Here is a 27,639-nt window from a genome sequence, read left to right on the forward strand (position 1 = left end):
GAGTAAAATGCAAAAACTTTGGGAGGTGCATTATGGCCACAGAAGCCGATGTGCCAACAACTAACAAAAAAAATCCTTTAAATCAAGATAATATTTAATTTCTGTACTTTTGGGCAAGGGAGTGTTTGACGCCCAACCAAATGTTTTCACATATCCACTGTTGTTGTTTGTTTGTTATTTGGTTTTTAGGAGCATTAGCAACTAAGGCCATATTGCTCCAGGAATATGCGGTGGTCATTCCCTGACCTTTCCGCATCCTCCGTATTTGGTGGTGACGGGCTCGAACCCCGGTCTAATCAAGAAGCGTGTGCTACGCACTGCTGCTCCTTTCCACCTGGCTACGGAGGCGCCATATCCACTGTATCCAACACAACGAGCATTATAGGGAAGAGATGGGGGGGGGGGGGGAATCACTTAAGTATATACTATTGCTGCAGTTTTTTCCTTTCTTTTTTTTTATGACCTGCCTGATTGGGCATACTGGATACTAAGCTTTCCAGAAACCAGACTCTAGCAAGCCTAATATGCCAATATAAATGCAACAGAATAACCTATTTATAGCAATTAATTGGCAAGCATATTCTTTATTTGTTAAATATGGTGAGGCATGGTACTGTGACCTGAAGGAATCTGAGTATATCCATGTCCATATTAATATTTATAAAATCAAAACTTTAAATGAGCATTCTTGAGGTTGTGGAGTTGACACTAAACAAAAAAGTACTTTATAACTATCTTAATAAGCAATGACATAAGAAAACTACAACAGTCTAAAGAATACAGTTTGGATTAGTTGTAAAAAAATAGGTTAAATCACAGTTAACTGGCATTTATAGAAGACTACACCTTTTCCAATTTGATGTTGATTTCTTGGGCATTAAACATGCTATGGTAATAATTATCTGGGTATTCATATGGTTAATAACCATGAGCTTTTTAAATTTAGCACAATAACAAAGTAAATTATTTTGATGCAAGGAATAATTTAAAGTAATCAGAAATGAAAATTTGAAACAAAACACAATGGCATATGTGTACTGAGTTCCAAAGTATCTTTGAATAAATAAAATTTTCCTATTACTTTCAGAACAATGATGTACAGATTACTGATATATGGTACAACTGATCAATGTGAAAGTTTATGTATGCCCTATTTACATATGAATTAAGAGTTCAAGAACTCTATGATATAAGCACTGGACAAATGAAGTTATGTATATATTAAGACAGTGTAATGATGTAGTCCATACATCTCACACATAACAACAAATGATTCATAAAGCTCCTCCTTTCAGTTTTTTAATTGTATTTTTTAATGCTTGCCTTTTATTACAAAACCAGACCCTTATCACTTCTCTGTCATAATTCAGCTGCTCTGCAAGTTCTGTCATTTCAACTCCTGTAAAAATAAAGAAATACACTCATTAGAGCATTTAAAGGTTAGGAAAACACAAAAATGAACTGTTTTTAATGTATAAGAAACACTATGCTTTATTGTGCTAAAAATTATGTAAACTAAATTTAAGCGAAAGCACTGTAGAAATTTATGAAATTGTTTCAAAGTGATTTAACTTCTAGTACTTATACATATTAGAGAAGAATAAATAAATACCATTTCATTAGTCAGATGCAGAGAGGGAGAACATAAAGAGCATTGTTCGGTTATATAATCAGCTGGACTTCTCTCCATAAGAGCAGAGTAGTTAGAGGGAATAAATCAAACAGAATAAATAAATTTAAACAAAATATTTGAAATTAAACACCAAGAGGATTAGGTTTTAAATTAAATATAAACTTCATTAACCATTTATTGGAAGGGGGAATCAAAAATCCAGCAGTGATGGTTTCTGTTCACCAATCTGTTTTTTTTTTTTTTTTTTTTTTGGGAAGGCACTTTTAAATTTTATTATTAATACAAACACTATATTGGATGATACAAATAAATAATCTTTTGTAATGGCAGTCTTGTTATTAAAAAAATTCCAACTAAAACTTTTCCATCTCTACAAAATAGACCACTTCTACCTAGTATATTTGGTAGGGATGGAATACATTTTAACAAAGTTAGTGCATGAATCTTTTCCAGTGTCATTTAGGAAGCTTTAAATGTGCAGTGAAATTACTAGTGGGGTGGGGGGGGGGAGAAGGAGTAACAGATGCATATTTTTGTAATGATATGAGTCAAATTAATACTTCAACACATCTCAAAGGTTCTTGTACAAGGAGCTTTCTAATATTGGAAAGTTTGCCAAGCACAGGAGGACAGCAATGTTTAGAATGAATGGGAAGCTAATGACAGACTTAAATAACTTTAAAGGAATAGTTTGCTGTAACCATTCTTCATCTAATGCCATGGTATTAGGAATATCATTTAACTTTTGGACAAGAATATTTTTATATTTAATGGTTATTGGCAAATCCGAGAGTTTGTTTGATAATCTGTAAATATAGAAGCTGTCTTGACAGGATTTGAGACTGGAAATAACCATTATATTAATGGAACTAATTACCATTTCAATTTGCTCAGAACAAGGTAATGGCCATTTCCAGTCTCAAATCCTCTATATACTCTTGTACCTTCAAATAGCTGTTTTAAGATCCTTTTCTGTAATGATATAGTCAACTATGCTTTTCTCATTTTATTATGCTTCCTCCACAGTGTAGAATAATGAAAATCTGAGCACTTTAACCTGCATAGAATGTAATCTGTCTTTAATTTCTTAAAGGAATACAGATTGCACCCAGATGTTTCATGGTACTTCCTATAATTAATCACTTCTTCAGTGACAATTACTGTCCTTATTACACAATTAGCTTCACATACTCCACATGTATGAAGCTAATCTTGTAATAAGGACAGGAATTCAGTCACTAAAGAAGTGGTACAGAAAGTACAATGAAATAGCTGAGAATAATCTGCATTTCTTTAAGAAATTAAAGCCAGATTACATTCTATGCAGGTTGAAGTGCTTAGTTTTTCACTACTCTCCATTCTGATTTACCTGCACACAATGCCACTGAAAGAACACCTCTCCACATAAATTTGCAGAGAGTTGTTCTTTATGCTGAATTACTGTTTGCAATCATGACTGCATGGCTTGCAGAAAATTGTAGTTGCCTTTTACCAATATTGTTAGGTTTACCTTTCTTTCCAAAATTTCCCAAAACATTTCTAATAGATGTAATTGTCATTTCCTATTCCTGTTATTTAAATTTTCAATCAATATTTCTTTCATTTTCATTAGTTTCTACTAATGAAACATTAGTAGAAAATTAGTTTCTACATATTAAAGACTGTTTTTCTACACTTTTTTTTTTTTTTTTTTTAGCTGAGCTGGGATACATGCACAAATTTCATTCCAAAACTTTCTACTTTCCAGTATCAAATACTTTGTCCTACATTAGGTTTCAGTTTATAAATTATCCAACTTGTTTAGCTCAGTCCCAGAACAAATAAGGATATGTTTGGTAGCATATCCTTGTTTGTTCAATAGTCATGAGATAGTAAGGAATGGACACTGGGTCAGATCCTAGCCAGTTCCCCACAGGCCTGGCTTAGATGTAGAGGTAATACATAAGATAATTTTGCAAAGAAAAAATTAATAAATAATCAAGCATTGAAATTAAGTAATCTTGAGAAGAATGTGTGTGATTAATCATCGTCTAAAGAACTACTTGTATTTTATAATTTTTACTTGCAAAGAATATTTTAGTTGAATTCTTATTTCAATAATTTGATAGAAAAAAATAGTCTTTTTATGATGACAGTGAATTCTCATATTGTGAAGGCACTCCAATTATAATTGTCACTTTTTCAGTTTCTGGTGCAATACTGCAGCAGAAACTGAAAGAGTTCATGTTATTTTTTTTATATCTTATTAATCATAACACTGAATATGCATTATTTTATATCAACAGAAAATATACCTGAGGGATGTGTGTTCCTTTCAAAAAATTGGTTTAAAACTTCTAATGCAGCAGGAGTAAATGACGTACGCCTTTTACGCTTTTTACTTGATTCACTACCTATGAATTCAGTAAGTGTTTGTGCTCCATTTTTATACCTTTCCTCTGCTTCTTTCATCCACCTTTCGAGAACTGGTTTTATTTTTTGAGCACTTCTTGGAGTAATATCCAGCTTTTCAAACCTGGAATCATTAGTAAAGTACAAGAATTTTAATTTAGGATATCAGCTTTTGAAAGAAAACATAAACGGCTCTGCTTAGTATTTATGAGATAATTAGCATATGGTTGTCACAAAGGATACGAAGAATAATTTTAATATTATATATTTAGATTTCAGTAATGCCTTTGATATTGTTCTAAACAAATGATTGTTGTAAACTAGAGCAATGTTGGCATTACAGGCAGGTTACTATCATGGATAAAGGAATAGTTAAGTGGCTGGGGACAAAGATAGTTATAACATCCATTGGTTTCATGGACTAATGTAATGAATGGAGTATTACAGGTTCAGTATTGGGCCCCTTACTACTTTAATATTTATTACCAATATTGATGCTATTTCAAATTTGATATCTAAATTTGCTGATAATATAAAAGCGAGTGGTGAGCAGGGTAGTTAATGATATTAATCAGGGTATGTTACTTTAATAAGATATAGACAAACTTGGAAGATGGGCTAAAAAAAATGGCAATTGAGATTTAACATTGAGAAAGTAGGACAGTGCATTTGGGAGCAATAATCCTGGAATAACATACCATATAGGTAGCACCAGACTCAGGGTAGTTGATAAGGAAAAGACCATGGGGATGATTGTATAGCTTAACATGAAATGCTTTGAGCAGTGCAGACAGGCTGCTAGAATATCTCATATAAGTTCAATCAGGAACTTTGCCAGCAGGGCCAGAGAGGTGATCATCCCACTGTTAAAAGTATTTGGCAGTTTACATCTGGAATACTGCATACAGGTTTGGAAGCCTCATTTTAGGAAGCACATAGGTGTAGAGAAGAGCAAAAGGGTTAGTTAGGGGGAGGGACAAAGGATATTCTAGCCAAGAAAGACTGGGATTCTGTAAACTGCAGCATCTGTGTGGTAACCTAACTGAAGTGTTAGGTAAACTTAAATGCTGATGGCATCTCCTTGACACACAATTATATATAAATTTTAGATGAAAAATGATGGTTGCAGAATAGATGTGCAGAAATTTGTAATAAACTTGTACACAGTGTTCTGGAGTTTGATAGTTTGAATAAATTTAAAAGACCGGACAAATTATTAGAATGGGTAAACAAAATGGGCAGAAAGTTGTTTTTTTTTAGCTGATGTTTAAGCTTTGCTTCCTTGTATCATTTGCCAATACCGATATGAACTTTTCTGTCCTATATCCAAGGGACTCAGTGAAAAGAGTGAATTAGTGCCACTCATATAGAGGTGGTCACAGTAAACACCTTTTGCAAATGTCTGTCCTCATATTATGGAAATACTAAAATAAGGTAACAAAACGCATTATGTGTTATGCGACCTTTTTAAGATGTTATTCTCTGTTTCAATCTATACCACTTATAATGATGATTATTAGAAGGACAGTATTTTTTCTGAAAGTTTTTATTGAGATGAGATTACAATATTTTTAAGTATCAGATATATCAATATCTTATTTTCTTTTGGAAGTTGAAAAATGATTAGGTTGTATTATGGGTGGATATGATAATTAAACAGCTGCCTTTAGAATAAGTTAATATTACAGCTTGATTCTTGTAAATTACTTTGAAGGCACTAATTCAATGATGGTCTCCCATTACATTAAAATAGGAGAGAATCTTCTCCTGAGAATAAGAATCTTATTAAATCTTTAAAGTGAAATTACCTGGGAAATAATGTTATGTTGGTATAAAACAGATTAGCATTAAAATGCAAATATGGTTATAATGAACACTAAGGCCTATATAGTAAAATTTCACTGATTCGGACTTCACTAACTCAGCTCCTCTACAATTTGGACTGCCTTCTTTTTTTATGTATTTTATTTATGCAGAATGGAGATTTTTTTTATAAATGAGAATTTATTTCAGACAGGTTTCACAATTACTTTGTAAAAGAAGTAAAATAATTCAAAAGGACAAAAAGTAAATACAAATGAAGGCACTGCTGCTGTTAGGTAATGCACCTGCACATCCACTGAAATATCATCAAACAAGAAATGTAACCACAGCTTCTGTACAATTTATGGATATCAGAGAGTCATTTCAGCTGAAAACATTTGTATTGAAGGAAACAATTGAAGAGTATTTTTTTTCATTATTTTTTGATATTTTTGACAGTAAGCAGGATAGAAATGGAAAAAAGACAGTGGCCAGTATTAAAAATTATAACATAAAAGTTGGAATGCAGTAAAGCAGAGCACAATCGAAGTGCATGGAAAAAGCTATTTGATTTTATTCTTACTAATTTAGAAGAAATCAAAGACTAAGTGTCAAAATGTGTTGCCCAACAGTGGCAAAAAAAATATTAATTTAGGTGATGTAAAAAATGGTAAGATGAAGCTGGATATCATAAGGTGATGGAAGAAGACATAACAGCAGAATTTCAAGGTGAAAAATTTGTAGGGAAAAGGGGAGATGAAGAAGAAAGTAAAGAAGAAAAATTTAAATTATATGAAGTCAGGGGCTGTCTTGGTATACTATTATTAAATTTGCTATGATCAGGAATTCAAAAAGTATTTAGGGCATAAAAATGCTCTAAAAGAAGTGAAGCATAATTTTATTAAACAGCATTATATTAGGACCTTTATTCAACATAAAATTTCTGATTTCTTCAAAAATGACAAAAAGACTTTAGGGGACTTTAGCCTGATTGAATTTTATCTGATATGACTTTTTTGGATCCAATCTTGTTTTTAATATAAACGTTTTTGTGAAATTTTCTTTTCATTATATTTTTGATGTGTAAACATCTTTGGCACCTACCAAATTTCACCACTTTGAGTTAATATACACTGTGCTGTCACTTTATTAGGTACACCTACCTAGTAGCATGTTGAGCCTCCTTTAGCCTTCAAAACAACCTGAATTCATCTAGGCATGGATTGAACAAGATGCTGAAAATGTTGCGCAAGAATGGAGCACCATGCAGACATGAGTGTGTCACACAGTTCCTTGAGATTTGATGGAGGTGTACGCCTGCAGCGAACAGCCCCTTCCAGCTCATCCCAAAGATGCTCAATATGATTGAGATCTGCGAACTGAGTGGGCTACTGCAGCAAAGAAAAGTCATTGTCATGTTCCAGGAACCATTCCATAGTGATTCGGGCTTTGTGCACCAGCACATTATCCTGCTGGAAATAACCATTTGACTGAGGTTAAACTATCAACATGAATGGATGCACTTGGTCAGCAACAATGTTTAGGTACGATGTGGCATTCAGACGTGAATCTATGGGTATCAATGGATCCAATGCGTGCCAAGAAAACATTCCCCATACCATAACACTGCCCCCACCACCTTGCACAGTAGTCATCAGACATGATGGGTCCATGGATTTATGTTGTTTTCACCAAATTCTGAGCCTTCCATCAACATAATGCACCAGGAACTTCCAACTTGTCAGACCAAGCAACTGTTTTCCAATCCTCAATAGTCCAGTGCTGGTGTTGCTGTGCCCACAGGAGGCGTGCTCTCTTGTTCTTTGTTGATAACAAAGGTACGCGAAGTGGCCGTTGGCTGTTGTAGCCCATCCGCGACAAAGTGCGACTAGTGGTCCGATTCAATATTTTGTTCTGCACACCAAGATTGTATTCTGATGTGATATGCGACATTGTGGCCCCGTCTATTTGCTTGCACAATTCTAGCCATCCTCCTCTGACCTCTTTCATCAACAAGCGTCTGTGCAAGTAGCACAGTGGTATCGTCACCGTCCTCCCCACACCGGGTGGAAAAGGCCTGGGTTTGAATTCCGTCGATGACGCGAGGAACTTTAATGGGCCTTTTTCACTCCGTGACTGAGTTAGTCGGTCTCAGGCATAGATAGTAAGGTTCCCCCCCCAGAAATTGGGATTTTTTGTCCAGCAAACAGACAAATCGACTATAGAACACACGCAATTAACAGACATAAGACACAGCATGGCAGATGAATTTAATTATTCGGATGGCCTAAATATAATAGTTTTTTTTTTTTTAGTTTCATCAACAAGCGATTTTCTTCCACAGGAGTGCCACTGAGAGGATGTTTTTTGTTCATTGCACCATTTTCAATACACCCTTGAAACTGTGGTGCGTGAAAAGTTCAGGAGAACTGCTGTTTCAGAGATGAATTGTCCAGCACGTCTTGCACCTACTATCATGCCATGTTCAAAGTCCATTAGATCACTCCTTTTCCCCATTCTTGCTACAGTTTGTATGCTTAACTGATACTAGAAAGGTTGTTCTGCTGCATTTATATCCACAGTTGTGGTTATGTGACTTGCAATGTTGCGGGATAAACCATTTGTGTGCACAGCAAGGGCGTACCTAATAAAGTGGCAGCACAGTGTATATTTATATGTAAAGGACTACATTTGAAAAAAAATTATTAAGGTATTATAAAGTAATATAAAATGTAATTATATTATTTAAATGTCTCTTTGACTATCCTAGAGTTCATATTGAGCATCTACACGAGTCATTCAAAAAAGAAGTTTGCATTTTGATTAGTAATGAATGAAAATATTTGCATAAAATTTTATATATCTCAGTATTATGTACCAAACTTTATGATTTTCCTAACATGTCCTTCTTTTATTATAGATAAAGGTAAAGAATGTAAGCAGAGCACCACACAGGTACCACAAATGTTGATCGAAAAAAAAGTAAATAAATAAATAAATAATAATAATAAAAAAACAATGGTTCATGACCATCATTCAAACATAAGTTAATTGCTGAATCTGCTTGTTTTTATCTTTAAAAATTTGGTGCACAATCATAAGAAGCTTTACATTAAACTGTATAAAATTTAAAGCTAACATATTGATTCCTTAGTATAAGACCAATTTTTTGAATTATGCTGTACATTAAAAAAAAAAAAAAAAAAAAAAAAAAGGCACACAAACACCTTTCAGTTACTTCACATTGTTATCATGGAAGCAAATTCTCAAATTCGACGCCATAACACCCTAAGGTGCTGCACTTGGCTACGAGATGAGTGAAAACTCCATTCAGATAAATGACACTCTGCTGCTTGTCATGATATACCCATTCAATTCAATTCTAGGAGTGCCATAAATGACAGACAAAAAAAATGTTATAACTAGTAATAGACTTAACTGAATGATTACCATAAATGACTATTTTGATTATTACAACAGCCGATTATGAAATAAATAAAAAGAAATAATTGAATAGAATCTACTAATGTTATCAAAACTAAAGTTTAAGTTCTTCTGTATTGCCTAATACCACATGGGTAATCTCTCTCTCTATGTATATCCATCTGTCTGCCCTCTCCCACAACAGAGTAGCCACATTTCCAATTAAACCTCTCCATTTGATTATCAATTATACTCATCACAGTTGGAACCTTTGGTCCATAATTTATTTAGAAAAGATGTTTATACAAAATAATTTGTAATTACTTTGTGTGTAATAATAACAAACACTTTTAAATTAAAAGAAAAGTTTTTGATTTACCTGCATATTGCACTTTGACTATATGAAGGCCCTTCTGTTGCACTTAGTGCCTGACCAACCTGAGTTTGAGTTAATCCTAAGGATAAGCGTCGTATTTTGAAGGCTTTGGCAAATTCTTTAATTTCTTCCAAGTTTATTCCATCTACAACATTGGCTTCTGTGTTGTTTATTGTGTCTAGAAATATAAAATGTACACTTACAAGTTTGAACATTGTTTTGTTTTATTTCAAGAGATGCAATTTTGCTTTCATATATTTAGAAAAACAAGGGGAACAATCCAAAAAAAAAAAAAAAAAAAAAAAAAATGTTAAACAGACAATGAGGAACAGTTATCTTAATTTGAAAAAGCTACTTATCAACTTATATACAGTAAAAGCAGTAAAGTCTAATGGTCTGGAAAATTCAATGATTTGATACCTTATTTGATACCACTTCCCTTCCCCAAGTTACCAAAGTTAATCTACTTTCTGTCAATATTGTTTCAAAACTCTGGCATGAAATGCATCAGGTGGTTGAATGGGCTAAGTTATAAAAGGAACTCGGAATATGTTTTCTCATCAAAAACAATGTTATAAACAGGTCTCAATTTAGACACGATGAGGTCCTAAGCCAAAATATGTGAAGAGTTTATAACTATTATTGTAAATATATAATTATTGATTTATTTTTATCCTCATAAAAGGGAATGGTGAGGTCCCTTTCACATAGTGAGGTCCAACCCATGGCATATTTGGCTTATGGCTAAATCCAGCATTGGTTATGAATGGTAGTAATGTCCCCAAGCTAACTCTCAGAAGAGTTCTTTTTAACTCAGAAGAGTTAAACATAGTAAAAATGGTATTCTTTTCAACATTAAAATGAAACAAAATAAAATAAAACAGGAAATATAAGTTCTTATTTTCTTGAATGCTGATGTGTAAGCTGGAGATTGCATCTCACAGCAATAAAATTTTTTACTGTGTTCCAACTCTGGAGTGAATGTAGTGAAATGCAATATTTTTGTATTTTTTGTATCAAAGGTATACATGGGAATTTGCTATAAATCTTAAGTTAAAAATAAAAAATTTCTCTCTCTGTAATATTTATTGTTAAGCAATAGTTACAAAGGAGATTCATTTTCAATTTATGAAGAGAAGTGTTTATTTTTAACTTCAACTTTATAAACTATTCTCACTTTCCATTTGCACAAGACATACAGAACAGATATAAACAAAACACAGCCCAGTATATCAGAACTTACGATTCATTAAAGATAAAATGCAGCACTTAAAAACTTGCTTTATTTTATTTTTAATTAACTTATTAAACTGGATATCACACTTTTTAAAAAAACACATTCCAGCATTCTAACCAGACAAAGATGGACTAAAAAGATCCACTCCACAAAATCACTTGTGTATGTCAAAGTTATGTAGGAGAAGCTTATTGATGGCCCCACAAGAGAAATAGAGAGAGAGAGAGAGAGAGAGAGAGAGAAAATATGGAGGAACACGAGAAACATACACTGAAAAGTTTGATCCAGCTGTGCATGCACTGGAATGGGATTTGATACCACTTCCATTGTATCAAAGATCCATTTCCAAACACTTGTTGCTGAAGAAACAAGTGCTGACTCTAGAGACAAATGTAACTGGGAACTCATTAGGGACTCAAGATTCTAGTAACTTGCCATGTGATGGACCCCTGATTCAAACACAGATCACAATAATCAAGTGCAAACTGTGTAATTCTGACCAGACATAATAGGAGTTTCTGGGGGAATTTTTATCAGCATGGCCTGCACCTGTAAGTAGAAAGCATCTATTTTTAGAAACAGGATTCACATGAACAAAGGTGATGCAAAGTGTTTGCCAGTATCATCCAGGATACCTTAAGGTTCAGGGAAACTGCTAGCTGGGGGACAGGGATAATACAGATATGCATTTATCTGTTGATGTGGGTCAAAGAAATGCATGCACAAATCTTAAAGGTACTTGTTTGTTGCTGTAGCAGCCAATATTGGCAAGATGTTCTGAGCATAGCACTGTATGCTTAGAACATACAGTGCAAACAAATGAGCAGGAAGCTAACGCTAGGTGTGTCAGGTTAGTAAACTATAGGAGAACACTTAGTCGTAACTGTGTTTACGGTAGTGTCATCAATAAAATGAGTAAATTTGAACTCCTGGTCTGGACAACTAACATTGACAAAAATAGGGCTAACAGAAACTGTTGTTGTTTGTTGGATTTATTGGTGCAAGGGCTACTAAGGCCATAATGCACCTATTTCAATCTTATTTGATACATGATTGTTATATTAAATAAAAGGATTCAGATCAGGTGATATCTGTTTATCAATTTGAGGAAGGTAAAAACATCATTAATATCTTGTCGGTCTCCGAGAATCTGTTGTAAGGTAAGTTTATTAGAAGAATATAGATGTGAAGAGAAAGCTGTTTTTCGTTCTCTCAGATAGAATGGGCATTCAATGATCAAGTGGTTTACTGTGAGTTCAGTTTGACAGTTGCTGCATCGTGGAGGGTCATCCTGAGTGAGTAAATAACTATGAGTTAGGTGAGTATGTCCTATTCGAATTCTAGCAAGTACTACTTCTTCCTTTCTATTGCCTCTTAGGCTTGATAGCCACTTCTTGTGATCCTTTTTAATCTGAAAAAGCTTATTGCTCTTTTCTCCCTGCCAAATGGATAGCCATTTTTTTCTAACATTGGTATGTATGATGCGTTTTAAATCTGTGTAAGGTATCTGCATGTCTGATTTTATGTGACTGGCGTTCTTGGCTGCAAGATCCGCTTGTTCGTTTCCTCTGATTCCAGAGTGCCCAGGTATCCAACAGAAAATTAATTTTTGCCTGTTTGCAAGAAGCTGCGCTAACTTGGTTTGAATTTGTTGTAGAAACGGATGACTGGAAGGAAATTTACACTGAAGAGCAGATACAGCACTTAAGGAATCGGTGTAGATAATAGTTTGAGGATATAATGACTGTTTTACATTGTCTAGAGCCATCAGGATAGCATACAGTTCTGCAGTGTAAATACTGTACTCCAAAGGGAGCTGCTGGGATATTGTATTGTTTGGTAGAACTGCAGCTGCTCCAACTTTATTATCTGTCTTGGAACCGTCAGTGTAAATTTGGGTAAAACTAGAGAACTGAAAAGAGTGCGTTGCATGGATCTGCTGAATACTGAAATTTGGAAGTGCATTCTTTCCCCATTGTTGGAAATGTTGGTCAACATTGGCCAAGGGTATTTGCCATGGTGGCATAGCCGTGCTAATATCTTGAATTATGTCATTCATATTTAGTTCGCTGCACGTAGTTATGCTTTGTAATCTAATGCCACATGGTTTATTCTGCAAAGGTTTATTTTGGTACAAATTATGCCATTTTGGGGTGAATAAATACTGTTTTATAGGATGATGTGGGAAACTTCTGATTTTTGCTGCATAACTTAATAACAGAGCTTTCCGGCGAAGAAATAGGGGTGGTTCATGTGCTTCCGTATAGAGACTCTGAACTGGCGATGTACGAAAAGCTCCCAGTGCAATTCGGAGGGCATTGTGATGTACTGGGTCGAGCCATTTTTAATACACTTTCTCTGGCTGAGGCATATACAGGTGACCCATAGTCTAGTTTGGATCTTATGAGCGACCGGTATAAGTGCAGCAGCATGTACCGATCTGCACCCCATGACATAGCGGAAATTGCCCTGAGGAGATTCAGCTTCTTTAGACAGGTTGTAAGAATGTGTTTAATATGCTCTAAGAAACTAAGTTTTCTATCCAGAATTAGTCCAAGAAAGCTAATACTCTGTTGAAAAGAAATTGGATGAGAATCAAGATGTAAATCGGGATCTGGATGAAAATTCCGTTTACGGAAAAAATGAATTGCTGTTGTTTTTTGTTTTGAAAGTCTGTATCCATTATTTTTGGCCCACTGAACAAGCTTGTTAATTGTACCTTGAAGCTGCCTTTCAATGAAACGCATGTTTTGTGAGTGGCTTGAGATCGCCAGATTGTCAGCATACAGATAAGTTTCAACTGTGTCGGGAATAACTTTTGTAATGGAATTAATCCTGAGAGAGAAGAGCGTGGCACTAAGCACAGAACCTTGAGGGACCCCCTCTTCTTGCACAAAAGTTTGTGAGAGAGCAGAGTGAAATCGTACCTGAAAGGTCCTATTGCTCAAAAAGTTCTGGATAAATTTTGGAAGATGACCACGAATACCGGATTCATAGAGATCGTGAAGAATTCCATACCGCCAGGTTGTATCAAAAGCTTTTTCGATGTCAAGACATATCATCACTAGGTGTTCGTTCCTGAGAAATGCATTTCGGATATTTCCTTCAGCTTTGACCATAAGGTCCAGTGTTGATCTAGTTCTTCGAAATCCATATTGATTTTGACTTAGAATGCATTCAGTCTCTAGGAACCATGTCAATCTGGCATTAATTATTTTTTCTAATGCTTTTCCTATACAACTAGTTAACGCTATCGGTCGGTAATTTACTGGATCTGAATGGTCCTTTCCTGGTTTTGGGAAAGCTAGTACGATAGAATGACGCCAACTGGTAGGGTAGTAGTCTTCGCCAAAGATTCTATTATACAGTTTTAGCAGAGCAGAAAGGGATTCTTCACTCAAGTGATATATCATGGCATAGTACACTCCATCAGGGCCAGCAGCACTATTTTTGGATCTTGCAAGTGCGCTACGTAACTCTGCCATGGTAAGGGGTACATTATATGGATGCTGTCGTGAAGTACTGAAATTGAGATTATGTTTTTCTGCTTGTATTTTATGTGCCTGGAAACTTGGCTCAAATGCGGTTACAGCGGAGATTTTTTCAAAGGTTTCACCTAATGTATTAGAAATATCGGGAGGATTGCAGATTTCTTTGCCTTTTAGATATATTATCGGAGTGGTTATAGGTGGATATTTTCCATTAATTCTTCGAACTTTATTCCAAACAGTTCTGATATTTGTGGTCCTGTTTATAGAGGAGGCATATTTAGACCATGTCTCTTTTTTGCTTATTCGTTGTATGCGACGAGATTTAGCTCTAGCTTTCTTGAACTGTATGAGGTTAGCTGTGGTTGGGTATTTACGAAATAAGTTCCAGTATCTATTCTTTTCTTTTTTCGCATTGCTACAGGCTTCATTCCACCATAATTTTGGGTGGGAGCGAGTTTTCATGGATGATCTGGGTATACTGGTTTCTGCAGCTGCTATCATTTGCTGAGTTATGTAAGTTACGGCAGAGTCAATGGTGAGGGTCTCGATAGTCTGAATATCTAGATGTGCCAGCTCTTGATATTTATTCCAGTTAGCTTTGTCGAATTTCCAAACAGTTTTTATCTCAGTTTGAGGAGGAGAGTTTGCCAATAGTGTGCATATTACTGGAAAGTGGTCACTATTTCGCAGGTTATCAGTGACCGTCCAATCAATCGGAGGAAGGAGGTTTGGCGAGCATATTGAAAGATCAATTGCAGAAGTTGACCTTGAGGAAAGATGCACGTACGTATGAGTCCCATTGTTTAATAATGTTAAGTTGTGCCTTTCAAGAAATTTTTCAATTAACTGACCTCTCTTATCAAGGTGCGAGGAACCCCATAGGGGGTGATGCCCATTCCAGTCACCCAAGATACAGAAAGGTGGTGGCAGCTGAGTAACTAAATCATTCAAATCTGCTAGAGAGTATGAATAGTTTGGCGAAAAGTATATGGAAACAACTGTTACCGCTATCTTAACCATAACTCTAGCAGCAATTGCTTCTAAAGTTGTTTGCAGTGGGACTGGTCTGAAAGGAGTTCTGGAGTTTACTAGCAATGCTACACCTCCATGTGCTGTATTAGAGTCGTTCCTATCCTTTCTAAGCATTATATGATGTTTTATGCTCATAGTTATTTTAGGGGTCAAGTTTGTTTCCTGTAGACAAAGAACAGCAGGCTTATATTCGGTAATTAAGTCATAGACATCGTCTAAGTTAGCTCTGAGTCCGCGACAATTCCATTGAATGATTTTGTGCATTATTGAGGATTATCGGGTGTGTCTGCTTGCTTACGGGATGTGGTCTGTTTGCGCATGTCTAGTCTTTTTCCCCTTTTTGGGAAATTTGGTCTAGTGACGTCCATGTCCTCCTCTTCCGCATGTAGTTCAAGAAGTGGTTCATCTCGGTGTGAATTTCTATCTATGTCCATGGTATCAGTACTGGTTTTTTGATTATTTCTTTCAGAGTTTGTTTGATTAACTGGCTGTTGTACAGAATTTTTATCTGGCGGTATTGTCAATGGTGTGTTTACCAAATGAGTTGATTGCTGTTGGGTAGGCTGTTCTTTTGGTGTAGAGAGGACTGATCTGGCCCAATCAGAAATTGAGATGCTTGGCGGAACTGAACAATCTGTTTGTACTGTTATGGATCGTTGCTTTTTTACAACTGAAGAATAAGATGGCAATTTATTTGAAATTAAACAATGTCTTTTTGCTTCTTGGTATGGCACCTTGTGTTCCACTTTGTACTTTTGTATATTCTTTTCAGTCTGCCACTGGATGCACTCCTTTGAAAATGCTGAATGATTCCGCTTACAGTTTGGGCAGCTTTGTATTTCATTGGGGCAGTCTGTGTGAACATGTTCTTTTGAACCACAGGAGGCACAGGTGGTTACACCCCTGCAGACTGCTTGTGAGTGTCCAAATTTTTGGCATTTAAAACACCGGACTGGGTTTGGAATATAAGGTCGAATTTTGCACCTTAAATATCCAGCTTTAACAGTTGTTGGTAAAATTGGTGTTTTAATGTAAGAATGACCGTTCGGGTAGGAGTAAGAACCCCATCTTTCTTAATGTCTATCCTTTTGGCATTTATTACATTTTGATCACCTAATTCCTGAACGATTTCCTCCTCAGATACGTTAAGGAGATCCCACTCGGCTATTACCCCTTTAGAGGAGTTTAAGGTGGCATGCGGGGTAACCTTTGTGGGAATTCCACCAAAAGTCGATATTTTTAATAGTTTTTCCGAGTGTTTATTCTCGTTCATCTTCACTAGAAGGTCTCCGGATTTTAATCTTCTAACCATTTTTGGTGAGCCCGCCACATTCTCAAGACATTTCTGAATTAAGAATGGGGAGAGCTTACTCAAAGGATTGTCAGTCAAAGAATGCAGCATCAAAAAAAGAGGAGCAGGGGTTTCTGTTCCTTCTTTTTTCTGCCGTTTTGCATTTCCTGCATTTAAGTCTTCTCTGTTTGAGAGATCTGGATCATGAGATCCATAAGTGGCATGTCTATTTATGTCCATCTTTGCTCCTTTTTGCCCCGGGAGAGTGTTTTTTCTCCTCCCAGGTTTCCAGCCCCGCCACGTGGAGGCAGGAGCGGTGCCACCAGTGAACAAGTGGTTTAGAGGTTTAGTTAGGTTAGTATGGGTTATATATATATATACACACAAAGAAAGAAAGGTGTATTTCCTTTCTGGATTCTACTTCAAAGCTTTTAAGTAAAGAATCACTTAAGAAAAACAAGAAGAATAGTGACACTGGAAAATAAATATAACTAATCCGCTGTGAAAAGAAATCTATGTATCGCACAAAATATCGCTTGGCACTCGGGGCCCCTAACAGAAACGTGGTGTCAACTAGAGATGGGGGATGATGAGTTTCAGTATGGTATGTACAATGTATTTAGGAAGGACACAATAATGACTGTTAATGACAGTAATGGCAGTGTGCTACTGCAACAGGATCTAGATAATTTGGGCAGATGGGCTAAGAAGTGGCAACTGAAGTTTAACCTTGACAAATGCAAAGTACTGCATATGGGTAGAAGTAACCCCAGAGAAACGTACCAACTGTGTGGTACTACACTTAAGGTGGTAGAAAATGAGAAAGACCTGGGAGTAATTGTGCAGTCAGATATGAAGTTTTCTGAGCAATGCAGACAGGCTGCCATGGCAGGTCATGGGGTTTTGTCAATGATATATAGGAATTTTGCTAGCAGGGAAAAGTAGGTGATTGTCTCTCTGTATAAGGCAATGGTCAGGCCACGTTTGAGTACTGCGTACAGGTCTGGAGGCCTCATTTTAGGAAGAATGTAGATTTGCTTGAGCGGGTAGAGAGAAGGGCAACAAGATTGGTGAGGGGAATGAAGGGATCCTCTTCATTCTGCAAATTGCAGTGGCTGGAGACTAGGCACCTGCGCAGTGATCTGATTGAGGTGTATAAGGCCTTGAATGGGTTGAGCATGCTGAATTCTAATGGGATCCTTCAACTTGATTGTATGTATGTACACTTTGAATGTATGTCCCCTTAGGTTCAGATTACGAACCTAAGGGGACATACATTCAAATTAAGAAAAGACAGATGTAGAATAGATGTGCGGAAATTTGCCTTTAGCCAGTGGGTGGTTAATTGCTGGAACAAACTTCTACCTGCCGTTGTGGAAGTTGATTAGGCTAAATAAATTTAAGGAGGAACTGGACAGGCATTTGGAGGGAATGGTGTGATTTTTTTTTTTTTTTTTTTTGCTGATGCTGCATAAGCTCATACACTTGCTTTCTTGCATCACATGCTACTACTATTAATAAAATCTATACATATTTATCTTGTTCTCTTTATATGATTTTATTTAAGTTACAGTAAAATAACATTAACTTGGCTTCTGATAACCTAGTTGGCACACTGCTTCTATGAATTCCATTTGGAGCTAGTAGACTTTAGACTGCCACATGGAAACATGCTTTGGTCTTAGGAATTTATGATGGAAAAATTGGTGGCTATCAAACAAGTCTGCAATTCAACAAATTTGTTCATAAAGTCAGCCAGCTTCTGCTATCAGCATATTATATATTTGAACTTGTAATGCTTCATCAGCTCGTATTGGTATACAGATAACTTTAATAAAACGTGCAAACTTGAACTAATGGTTTTTTTTTTTTTTTTTTTTGTTTTTCCATATAAAACATCTTGCAGTTGGTATGACAGAGTTTTTATCATGCCAACCTGTTTTTGCCATTCAACATATACTGTCTCTGCACTTGTCTTTCATTGGTTTTTCTGTAATTGTGATTGACAAAAAAGCAGCCTTTACTAAATTTATTGACAGGAGAGAGTGGCATTTTGGCTTGTATTTCTAGACTCTTATTTGTATTGCAAGTTAGGAACTGAAAGCATGTAATTTTTTTTTTTTGAAAATAAGTCTAATTATATCAGTTTTAAGTTATTATATTAATCTTTATTGCTTTCTAAATTGAGAAAGGGGGTTCATTCCTGGACTGTATTATATGCAATACACTAGAAATGAAGAAAACCTCTGAATAATTTTTAATTTAAAAAAAAAAAAATTTTAATGGCTGTATTTGTTAACAAAAGTAAGAAAAAATTCACAAAATTAAAAAAAAAAATTGATTTCAATGCAGTTTTACTATTTTTTATGAAAAGAAAAACGGAGAAACTTAATGGAACCAACTATAGTATGATGGTGAACTAGAGAAGGGGTTAAACTGAGTCAAAAAGATGGATTCCTTGTTGTAAATCCAGAGAATTGGCAGATACGTAATTAATTATAAAATTAGTTATAAAGTATATTGACTCTGGTGGTGTTTAAATAAAATGGAAAAAACTGTTCTATTTATTATCTAGGATTGAAGTCATTTTATACTAAATTTAAAACAGTTGAAGTGTTAACTATTTCAGCAAACAGTGGATAAGTTACAGAGCATTATAAAAAAGATATGGCAGAGTCTCTCTCTTTCTGAAATTTTGCTTTGTTTTATGAAAGAAAGTAAATCAATAACTGTAGAGTAAAACTAGTTGTTTTTAACTTAAAACAGAAAGTAAGAAAGTAAATACATTTCACGAATATTCTTTGATAATTAAGAAAATATTTTATAATACTTGAAAGCGCACTGGCATCAGCTGCACTGCTTGAATTGTTATTGCTACTGCTTGTAGAAGGTGCCTTCTGTTGCTGTACAGTCTGTGTGAGTGTAGAAACGGTATTTTGGCTCTGCTGAATTTTCTAAGAATTCAAAAAGATTGAATATATTAGGAAATTTATTTATTTTTTTTCTTATTTTTTAATTTCTAAATATATATATATATATATATATATACACATACACAGTGGATTCCAGTTATTTGGGCCACCGGTTAATTGGGGCAGCCATTTATTTGGAGCAAATCTTAAAAAATAGAAACTAATCGAGAAAATAGCCAGGGTTTACTTCGCTTAATTGGGACAGCATGCTGTTTAATCGGGGAAGGAGACTGCAGCACTGGAGATTACCCTATGATTGTCTCCGACGGTATCACGTGGTTCGGTCGAAATTCTGGAGGTCACAACCATAAAACAATAAAACAATTAGCAGTCCCCTGTTTAATGAGCTTTTCTGTTAGTGAAATCTATCATAAACGGACAGTAAACTCGATCTTACTGAATTTACGATAATACCGACAGCTGGAATTCTGTGGGTTATTATGGTGAAATGTGTTTACACTTCCATGAAATCTTCAATCATATAAAAAAATTAATTTTCAGATCATTTCATTCGTATTTTTAAAGCTTTGTAACTCATTACTCGGTTCTCACTTGCGCGTATTGTGTTACTTGCAATTTGTGTGTGCCGTGTTTTTTGCTTTTGATTGCTTATCTTTTTACTGTTTTAAATTTTAACCCTCACCCACAAATGTCAGTGAACAGAAATGTCAACTAGTTCATATGTACATATTACAGTACATATTAATTATTCTGATTATCACATATATTCTTCCGATTTTCACGTATTTTTTAATTGGTAAGGTAATAAAGGGTAAATTTGTGCTTAATATATCTTTGCTTTTATAACCTGTGGATAATATTCCTCCTATTTTCACTAATTAGAATCGCTGTTTAATAGAATTAAAATTTAATTCACAAACGTGATCACAATGACTGGCGCTTACTGCACATCGTATAGTGAACGGTACTTTACTATGTTGAGTTTGTCGTAATGTGATTCGATTGTACAGTGAATCAATTGTAAAGGGGGGGGGTTAAATTTTAACCCTCACCCACAAATGTCAGTGAACAGAAATATCAACTAGTTCATATGTACATATTACAGTACATATTAATTATTCTGATTATCACATATATTCTTCCGATTTTCACGTATTTTTTAATTGGTAAGGTAATAAAGGGTAAATTTGTGCTTAATATATCTTTGCTTTTATAACCTGTGGATAATATTCCTCCTATTTTCACTAATTAGAATCGCTGTTTAATAGAATTAAAATTTAATTCACAAACGTGATCACAATGACTGGCGCTTACTGCACATCGTATAGTGAACGGTACTTTACTATGTTGAGTTTGTCGTAATGTGATTCGATTGTACAGTGAATCAATTGTAAAGGGGGGGGGGGAGTACATTGTATTTTTAACTATTTACGTGAAACTTCGGATAATTGGGGCAGCCGCTTAATCGGGCCAAAATGCATTAGTCCCGATGTGTCCCAAATAACCGGAATGGACTGTATATATATATATAAAATAATCTGGTAAATTGCATTCTTATTGTATACAAGTATACATTTGTAATGGCAACATACAAGCAATATTTTTTCAATAAATATTTTTTATTCAACACTTTGTAGTATTTAAAAAGTAAATATACATATAGAATACCAATATAAAAATTACATTAAACTTAAAAGTAACACAATATAATAGCGTAGCTTAATTTAATTTATGATACTCACCTTTTATAATCTGCATTGATGTTGGAATAAATTGGATGATAATTTTAAATTTAAGTTAGCACGAATGAGTTAGGATTTAAAAACAGAATTAAAATGTGCGCAAGGAAGTAGAAGTGCACTTCTTCGTCCTTGGTTGTCAATGTTGAAATTTGAAACGATTTAAGTTATACGGTTGGAAACAGAAGGCCAATAGCCATAACAAGTGGCTTTCGTTTTACACGTCTTCAGTTGGCAATGGTAGAATGAGAGTAAACGCGTGTATTTAAGAAGACTAAGTTCCCGTGATGCTCCTGGATACACTGGGAATCTCAGGCGCATGAGATTCCAGACCGGTGCTATGTTATAGGGTAGTTTGGAATTTAATATTTGAAGAGTGGAATGGCGGCGAAACCATTCTATAACTAGGGCTTCATATTGGAAAATTTTAAAGCTGGATTTTAATTTGATAATAGGAATGGCTGAATCTACTAAGGGGGTGTGGTTGTGGGATTGAACATGTGTTGCTAATTCAGTATTGGACTGTCCCGTCCTAATGCTATTGTAGTGGTAGTACGCACGTGTGTTTGATGTTTTGGTAGAATCGTATTTTGTGGTGGTGCTACCAATGTAGCAAGCGTTACAGTTATCTTGACATTTTATTAAGTAGATGATATTATTCATGTCACTAATGTTGTAATTTTGTGTATCTTTATATGAGTTGAATAATGACCCTAGTTTATTGTAAGATGAGAATGTAAGGGTGATATCAGTACTTTTGAATAAACGGCGGAATTGGTTGGCAAAATTACTATGGTAAGGGAGGATAATACGTGGATTATTATTGGACATGCGTTTGGGTGGGTGGGTTGTTGATATTATTTTGGACTGTGATAATAGTATGTTTGATTAATTGAATAGGATATTTCCTAGATATGAATTTACTTGTAAGATATTGTAGTTCATTATTAAGGTCATAATGTGTGGAACTGTATTTTATAGCATTGTAAATTTGATTATAAAGGACTGCTTTTTTTGTGTTGAGGGGTGATGTGATTCAAAGTGTAAATATTTGCCCGTGTGAGTATTTTTTCTGAAAATTCTTGTTCCTAGTTTTGTATTGCTTCTGTATATAGTGAGGTTTAGGAAATTAATTTGTCTCTTTTCTTCCAATTCCAGGGTATATTTTAATCTATTATGCATGGAATTAAATTTAATGAAAAGATCATTTATTGTGGATTTGTGCCCTATTAAGAGGATATCGTATAAATAATTTAATATCTGGGGGGGGGGTATGGTTGTAATATATGATTTTCTATGGAGGCTAGGTAAATTTCAGATAGGGGGGGGCTGAGATCCCTAATCCCATAGGTAGGCCATAGGTTTGCTGGTAAATCTGATTAAGAAATCGGAAGTATCTGGCATCTAATAGAAAGGTTGTGAGCTCTATAATGCTATTAATTGAAAGGGAAGTGCGATTGGATAACGTTTTGTCGTCTGTTAAGAAATTACGTAAGTTTTGTAATGTTGACGGCAAATGTACATTAGTGTACAATGAGACTACATCAAAAGATGCTAGCATGTCATCATTGGTTATTGTGATAGAATTTATTTTTTCAAAGGTTTGGGAGGTATTGTTTACTTTAAATTTCGAAAATCTGGCGAGGGGGGAGATAATTTTAACCAGGAAGGAAGATAAATTAGTGAAAGCTGATTTGCTGAAGGATATTATGGGTCTTAGTGGGTGATTGGGTTTATGGAGTTTGGTAATACCAAACATATGCGGTAGAATATTGTTTCGGATACCAATCTGTTGAAGGGTGTATAAATTAATTTCATTGTTGGATCTTAATTTCCTTAAAATAATGTCAAGCTTATTTTTATGTTTGGAAATAGTATATGTTATCTAGTTTGTATGTATCTGAATCAGAGAGTATAGATTCCATTTTTTCTATATATGCGCTTTTGTTTATAATTACTATGGAATCACCTTTGTCAGCTCTCTGGACTATAATATTTGGATTGTCACGTATTTTTTGTAAGTTCATTAACTGTTGTTTGTTTATATTGGGTTGGGGTTTGAATCTGGAGTTAAGAATTGAATTACTTTGGTGTATAATTCGCCATTTATCCGGATGGTTATCTAATTTGGTTTGTAGTTCTATTATACATTCTTTGTAGGGATATTTATTATCTTTAATAGCAAAGTTAAGATCATAATCGAGGCTAGCGAGTTCAGTGGAAGAAAAAGGGTACGAAGAAATGTTTATAGTGGAAGATTTTGTGGCGGTGCGAGGTTTCTGTGTAAGGATCTCCCATTTTCTGTTGTGTCTGAGTTCGATGTCATTGATGGCAGCTGCTATACGTATTTCATTATATGTCGTAAGGTCCACCCAAGATTGCGGTGTCATATTTCTTTTTAGGCTGAATCTTTCATATTTCTTTTTTAAAAAAAATGCCTCTTTCATAATATTATCCCGAAATTTGCCCGCATATTCCCTAGAAATACATGTAAAAAATATCCATATATTATCCATCAAACCTGTATTAAAATTGCACAAAAAGAATTACAGAAGAGATACAATAAAAAATATAACCTACTATCCCAAATACACCGATTAAGATTCAGCCTAAAAAGAAATATGACAAAAGAAATATTTAGAATTACAAGATTTCTAAATGCGTCTTGTGGTATCTGGTACCAACATGAAACCAGCAGATCCGATCTGTGGCTTGTCAACCGCAGACCAGTAAGGTGTGCAGTTGATAAGCCACAGATCGGAGTTGTTGTTCCAACACAAACCACAGATGCTCGATGGGATTGATGTCTGGAGAATTTGGAGGCCAGGGCAATACTTGGAAATCTTCCTCATGTTCCGCGAACCAGTCTCGAACAATCTGGATGGTGTAGCATGGTGCATTATGCTGCTGAAAGAAGGCACCGCCAGAGGGGAAGACCACTGCAATGAAAGGGTGTACCTACCTTGTCAGCAATGGCGTTTAGATAGGTGGTAGATGTCAGAGTGCCTGGCACATGGATGACTGGAACAAGGATATCCCAGCAGAACATTGCCCAAGGCATGACACTGGCGCCACTGGCTTGTTTTTGTCCCACGGTGCATCCAGGCACCATTACTTCCCCAGATAAATGACACACACATGTACCCGGCTGTCCGCACGGTGCAACAGGAAACGTGATTCATCGGACCAGACGACCTTCCAATCACTCAAGGTCCAGTTTCGATGCTCGTATGCCCATTGTAGGCACTGTCGCCGGTGAACTGTAGTTAGCATGGGCATTCAGAGCACTTGGCGGCTATGAACCCCCATTTTCAGCAAGGTTTGATGTACTGTGTGTTGTGACACGTTACTCCCGTCACCAGCATTCTAATTAGCAGCGAGTTGCGCCACAGTCACCCTTCTGTTGCAACTTACCATTCGGGAGAGCCTTTGTTCACCTCGAGCATCGATAATCTGAACAAGTGGAAGGATCCCATCAGAATTCAGCGTGCTCAACCCATTCAAGGCCTTATATACCTCAAATACGTGCCGTAGTTCACCTGCAGTTGCTGCGATTTGTACAAAGACTCACTGGTCATAATGTTTAGGCTCATTGGTATGTGGCCACTACTCTTCATAGACTAGTGTTGTGAGTGGGCTCCCACAGGATCTTGTTTTTTTACAGTCTTCCAACACCTTGCCAGTGGTTTGTGGGTTTTTCCTCCTCGGACCACTTTCGGTAGGTACTAACCACGGCTGACTGTGAGCACACCACCAGCCGTGCAGTTTCGAATATACTCTGATTCAGTCGTCTAGCCATTACAATTTGGCTTTTGTCAAACTTGCTTAAGTCCGCTGCCTTTCCCATCTGAAGAACAAGAGTAACACTGATTAACAGAGCTCAGCATCAGGTGTTTTTTATACCGTGTCCCGACCCGCACACATAGTAGTAGTAGTGGCACGTGATGCAAGAAAGTAAGTGTATGAGCTTATGCAGCATCAGCCAAAAAAAAAAAAAAAAAAATCACACCATTCCCTCCAAATGCCTGTCCAGTTCCTCCTTAAATTTATTCAACCTATCAACTCCCACAACGACAGATGGAAGTTTGTTCCAACAATTAACCACCCGCTGGCTAAAGGCAAATTTTCGCACATCTATTCTACATCTGTCTTTTCTTAATTTGAATTTATGCCCCCTTAGGTTCGTAATCTGAACAAGTGGAAGGATCCCATCAGAATTCAGCGTGCTCAACCCATTCAAGGCCTTATATACCTCAAATACGTGCCGTAGTTCACCTGCAGTTGCTGTGATTTGTACAAAGACTCACTGGTCATAATGTTTAGTCTCATTGGTATGTGGCCACTACTCTTCATAGACTAGTTGTGAGTGGGCTCCCACAGGATCTTGTTTTTTTACAGTTTATAATATTCATTAATAATATTGATGTTGGTATTTCAAGTTTAATGTCTGGAAGTTTGCCGATGATACAAAGGAGGATAGGGTAGTTAATCAGCATTTGCTACTTCAACAAGACAAATATTATCTGGACAGATTGAAAAATGACATATGAGATTTAATACTAGAAATGCAATGTCTTACATATGGATATTAGTAATCCTACAGTAACGTCCATGTGGGTACAACCAAATTCAGATTGAAGTTAATAAAAAGGACTGTACAATGTGTTATCTTAACAATTCCTTTATCCACAGCTGATAGGGTTTTAGGACAGCTCCTGGAGTTCTGTCAATGATATATAGGAAAAATTTGCTGGTAGAGGTAAAGAAGTGACTATTCCATTATACTCATATAAAGCAATTCTTAGGCCACAAAGGGTACAGAAAAAAGTGACAAGATTGGTCAAGGGCAAAATGGGTATAATTAGCATTAGTAGTGGAATATGATGCAAGAAAGCATCAGCAAAAAAAAAAAAAAAAAAAAAAAATTGCATTTTACCCATCCATTTGCTCCAAAAGTTTGTCCAGTTCTTCCTTGAATTTATTTAAGCTATCAACTTCCACGACAGATGGAAGTTTGTTCCAGCAATCAACCACCTGCTGGCTAAAATCAAATTTCCATGCATCTATTCTGCAATTGTCTTTCCTCAACTTGAATTTATATCCTCTCAAGTGCATAATCTGGGGAAGAGGAAGAATGCATCAGCATTCAGCTTGCTCAAGCCATTCAAAGCCTTATACACCTCAATCAGATCACCTTGCAGGTGCCTAGTCTCCAGATGCTGCAATTTGCAGAACTTAAGCCTTTCTAAGAGTACCTCTTTGTTTCCCTCACCAATCTGGTTGCCCTTCTCTGTACTCATAATTATCAAGAAAGACTTCGGTTTTGCAAGTAAAAGTGTTTGGAAACCAGATGTGCAGGGTACCCTGATCAAGGTGGTATAAATTTAAACTGAGAGACAATAAATGTAGAATGAATGTCCAAAAATTTTCCTTTTGTCAAAGAGTTACTGAATGTTGGAATAAACCCTATCTACTGTTGCAGAGGTTAGAAGTTTATCTAAATTTAAAGATGGATTGGATGAATACTTGAATGAAGTGGTAAATGAAATGAGAAGCGACACTGATTACTTTATTTTTTAATTAATTTAAATTTTATTTATTTATTTTTATTTTATTTTTTTTTTGGCTGGTGCTACACAAGCTTGCTTCCTTGCATGATTTTGCTAATACTAATACTAACTGCAACAGAACCTTGGCTGGGTATTATTTCAGGTCCTGCCAAATTATGTGTGCTGCAAAATTATTGGCCCAAAACACTTGTCTATTTTATTTAGGCATAAATTCAGCCCTATTAGTTATTATTTTTTTGTTTGTTTGGGTTTTTAGGTGTATTAATGACTTAGACCATATCGCAACACTGTGTATTATGTCTATACAAGTGTGTTCATGGGGTGGTATGCATGTTGTGCATATCACCCCATGCACAACATGCATGGGGTGATATGCACATGGGGTGAAAAACCTGGAATAACTCACGTGCAGGGGGGGGGGGGTGCTACTTCCTTTATCCAAGATCACAAATTACAGCCTTGAATAAAGAGGATTTCAGAAATTCCTCCCTCTAGTTATGGATGGGAACTGAACTCATATCACACTAAACAAATGATAAATGGCAAAAACCACAATAGTGTCATAGAGGATGTTAGCTCACATAAAGCTGATTATAAATAATTTGTGAACATCAGATTTCAAGAAGCAACTTTTTTGGTTTTGGGAGCTGGACTGTGTGGGAAAGACAGAAAAACCAATAATGAACTGCAAAAGATTAAGATCCCTTTTTACAATGATAT

General features: G+C 35.7%; 1 protein-coding gene across 1 annotated transcript in view; it reads right to left on the minus strand.

Moving 5' to 3' along the window:
* Positions 1-1,274: 1,274 nt before the first annotated feature.
* The window catches only part of LOC150079412 (uncharacterized), a 178,054-nt gene continuing 151,689 nt past the window's right edge, over positions 1,275-27,639 (minus strand). The window contains exons 8-11 of the mRNA XM_090383056.1: positions 19,508-19,631; positions 9,630-9,804; positions 3,928-4,148; positions 1,275-1,399 (exon numbers count right to left, since the gene is read on the minus strand). Of these exons, the coding sequence (XP_090239182.1) occupies positions 1,275-1,399; positions 3,928-4,148; positions 9,630-9,804; positions 19,508-19,631 (645 nt within the window). The remainder of the gene's footprint in view (positions 1,400-3,927; positions 4,149-9,629; positions 9,805-19,507; positions 19,632-27,639) is intronic.

The sequence above is a fragment of the Mastigoproctus giganteus genome, chromosome 10 (assembly GCF_048544385.1).
Source record: "Mastigoproctus giganteus isolate SK-2022 chromosome 10, ASM4854438v1, whole genome shotgun sequence".
Taxonomy (NCBI): Eukaryota; Metazoa; Arthropoda; class Arachnida; order Uropygi; family Thelyphonidae; genus Mastigoproctus; species Mastigoproctus giganteus.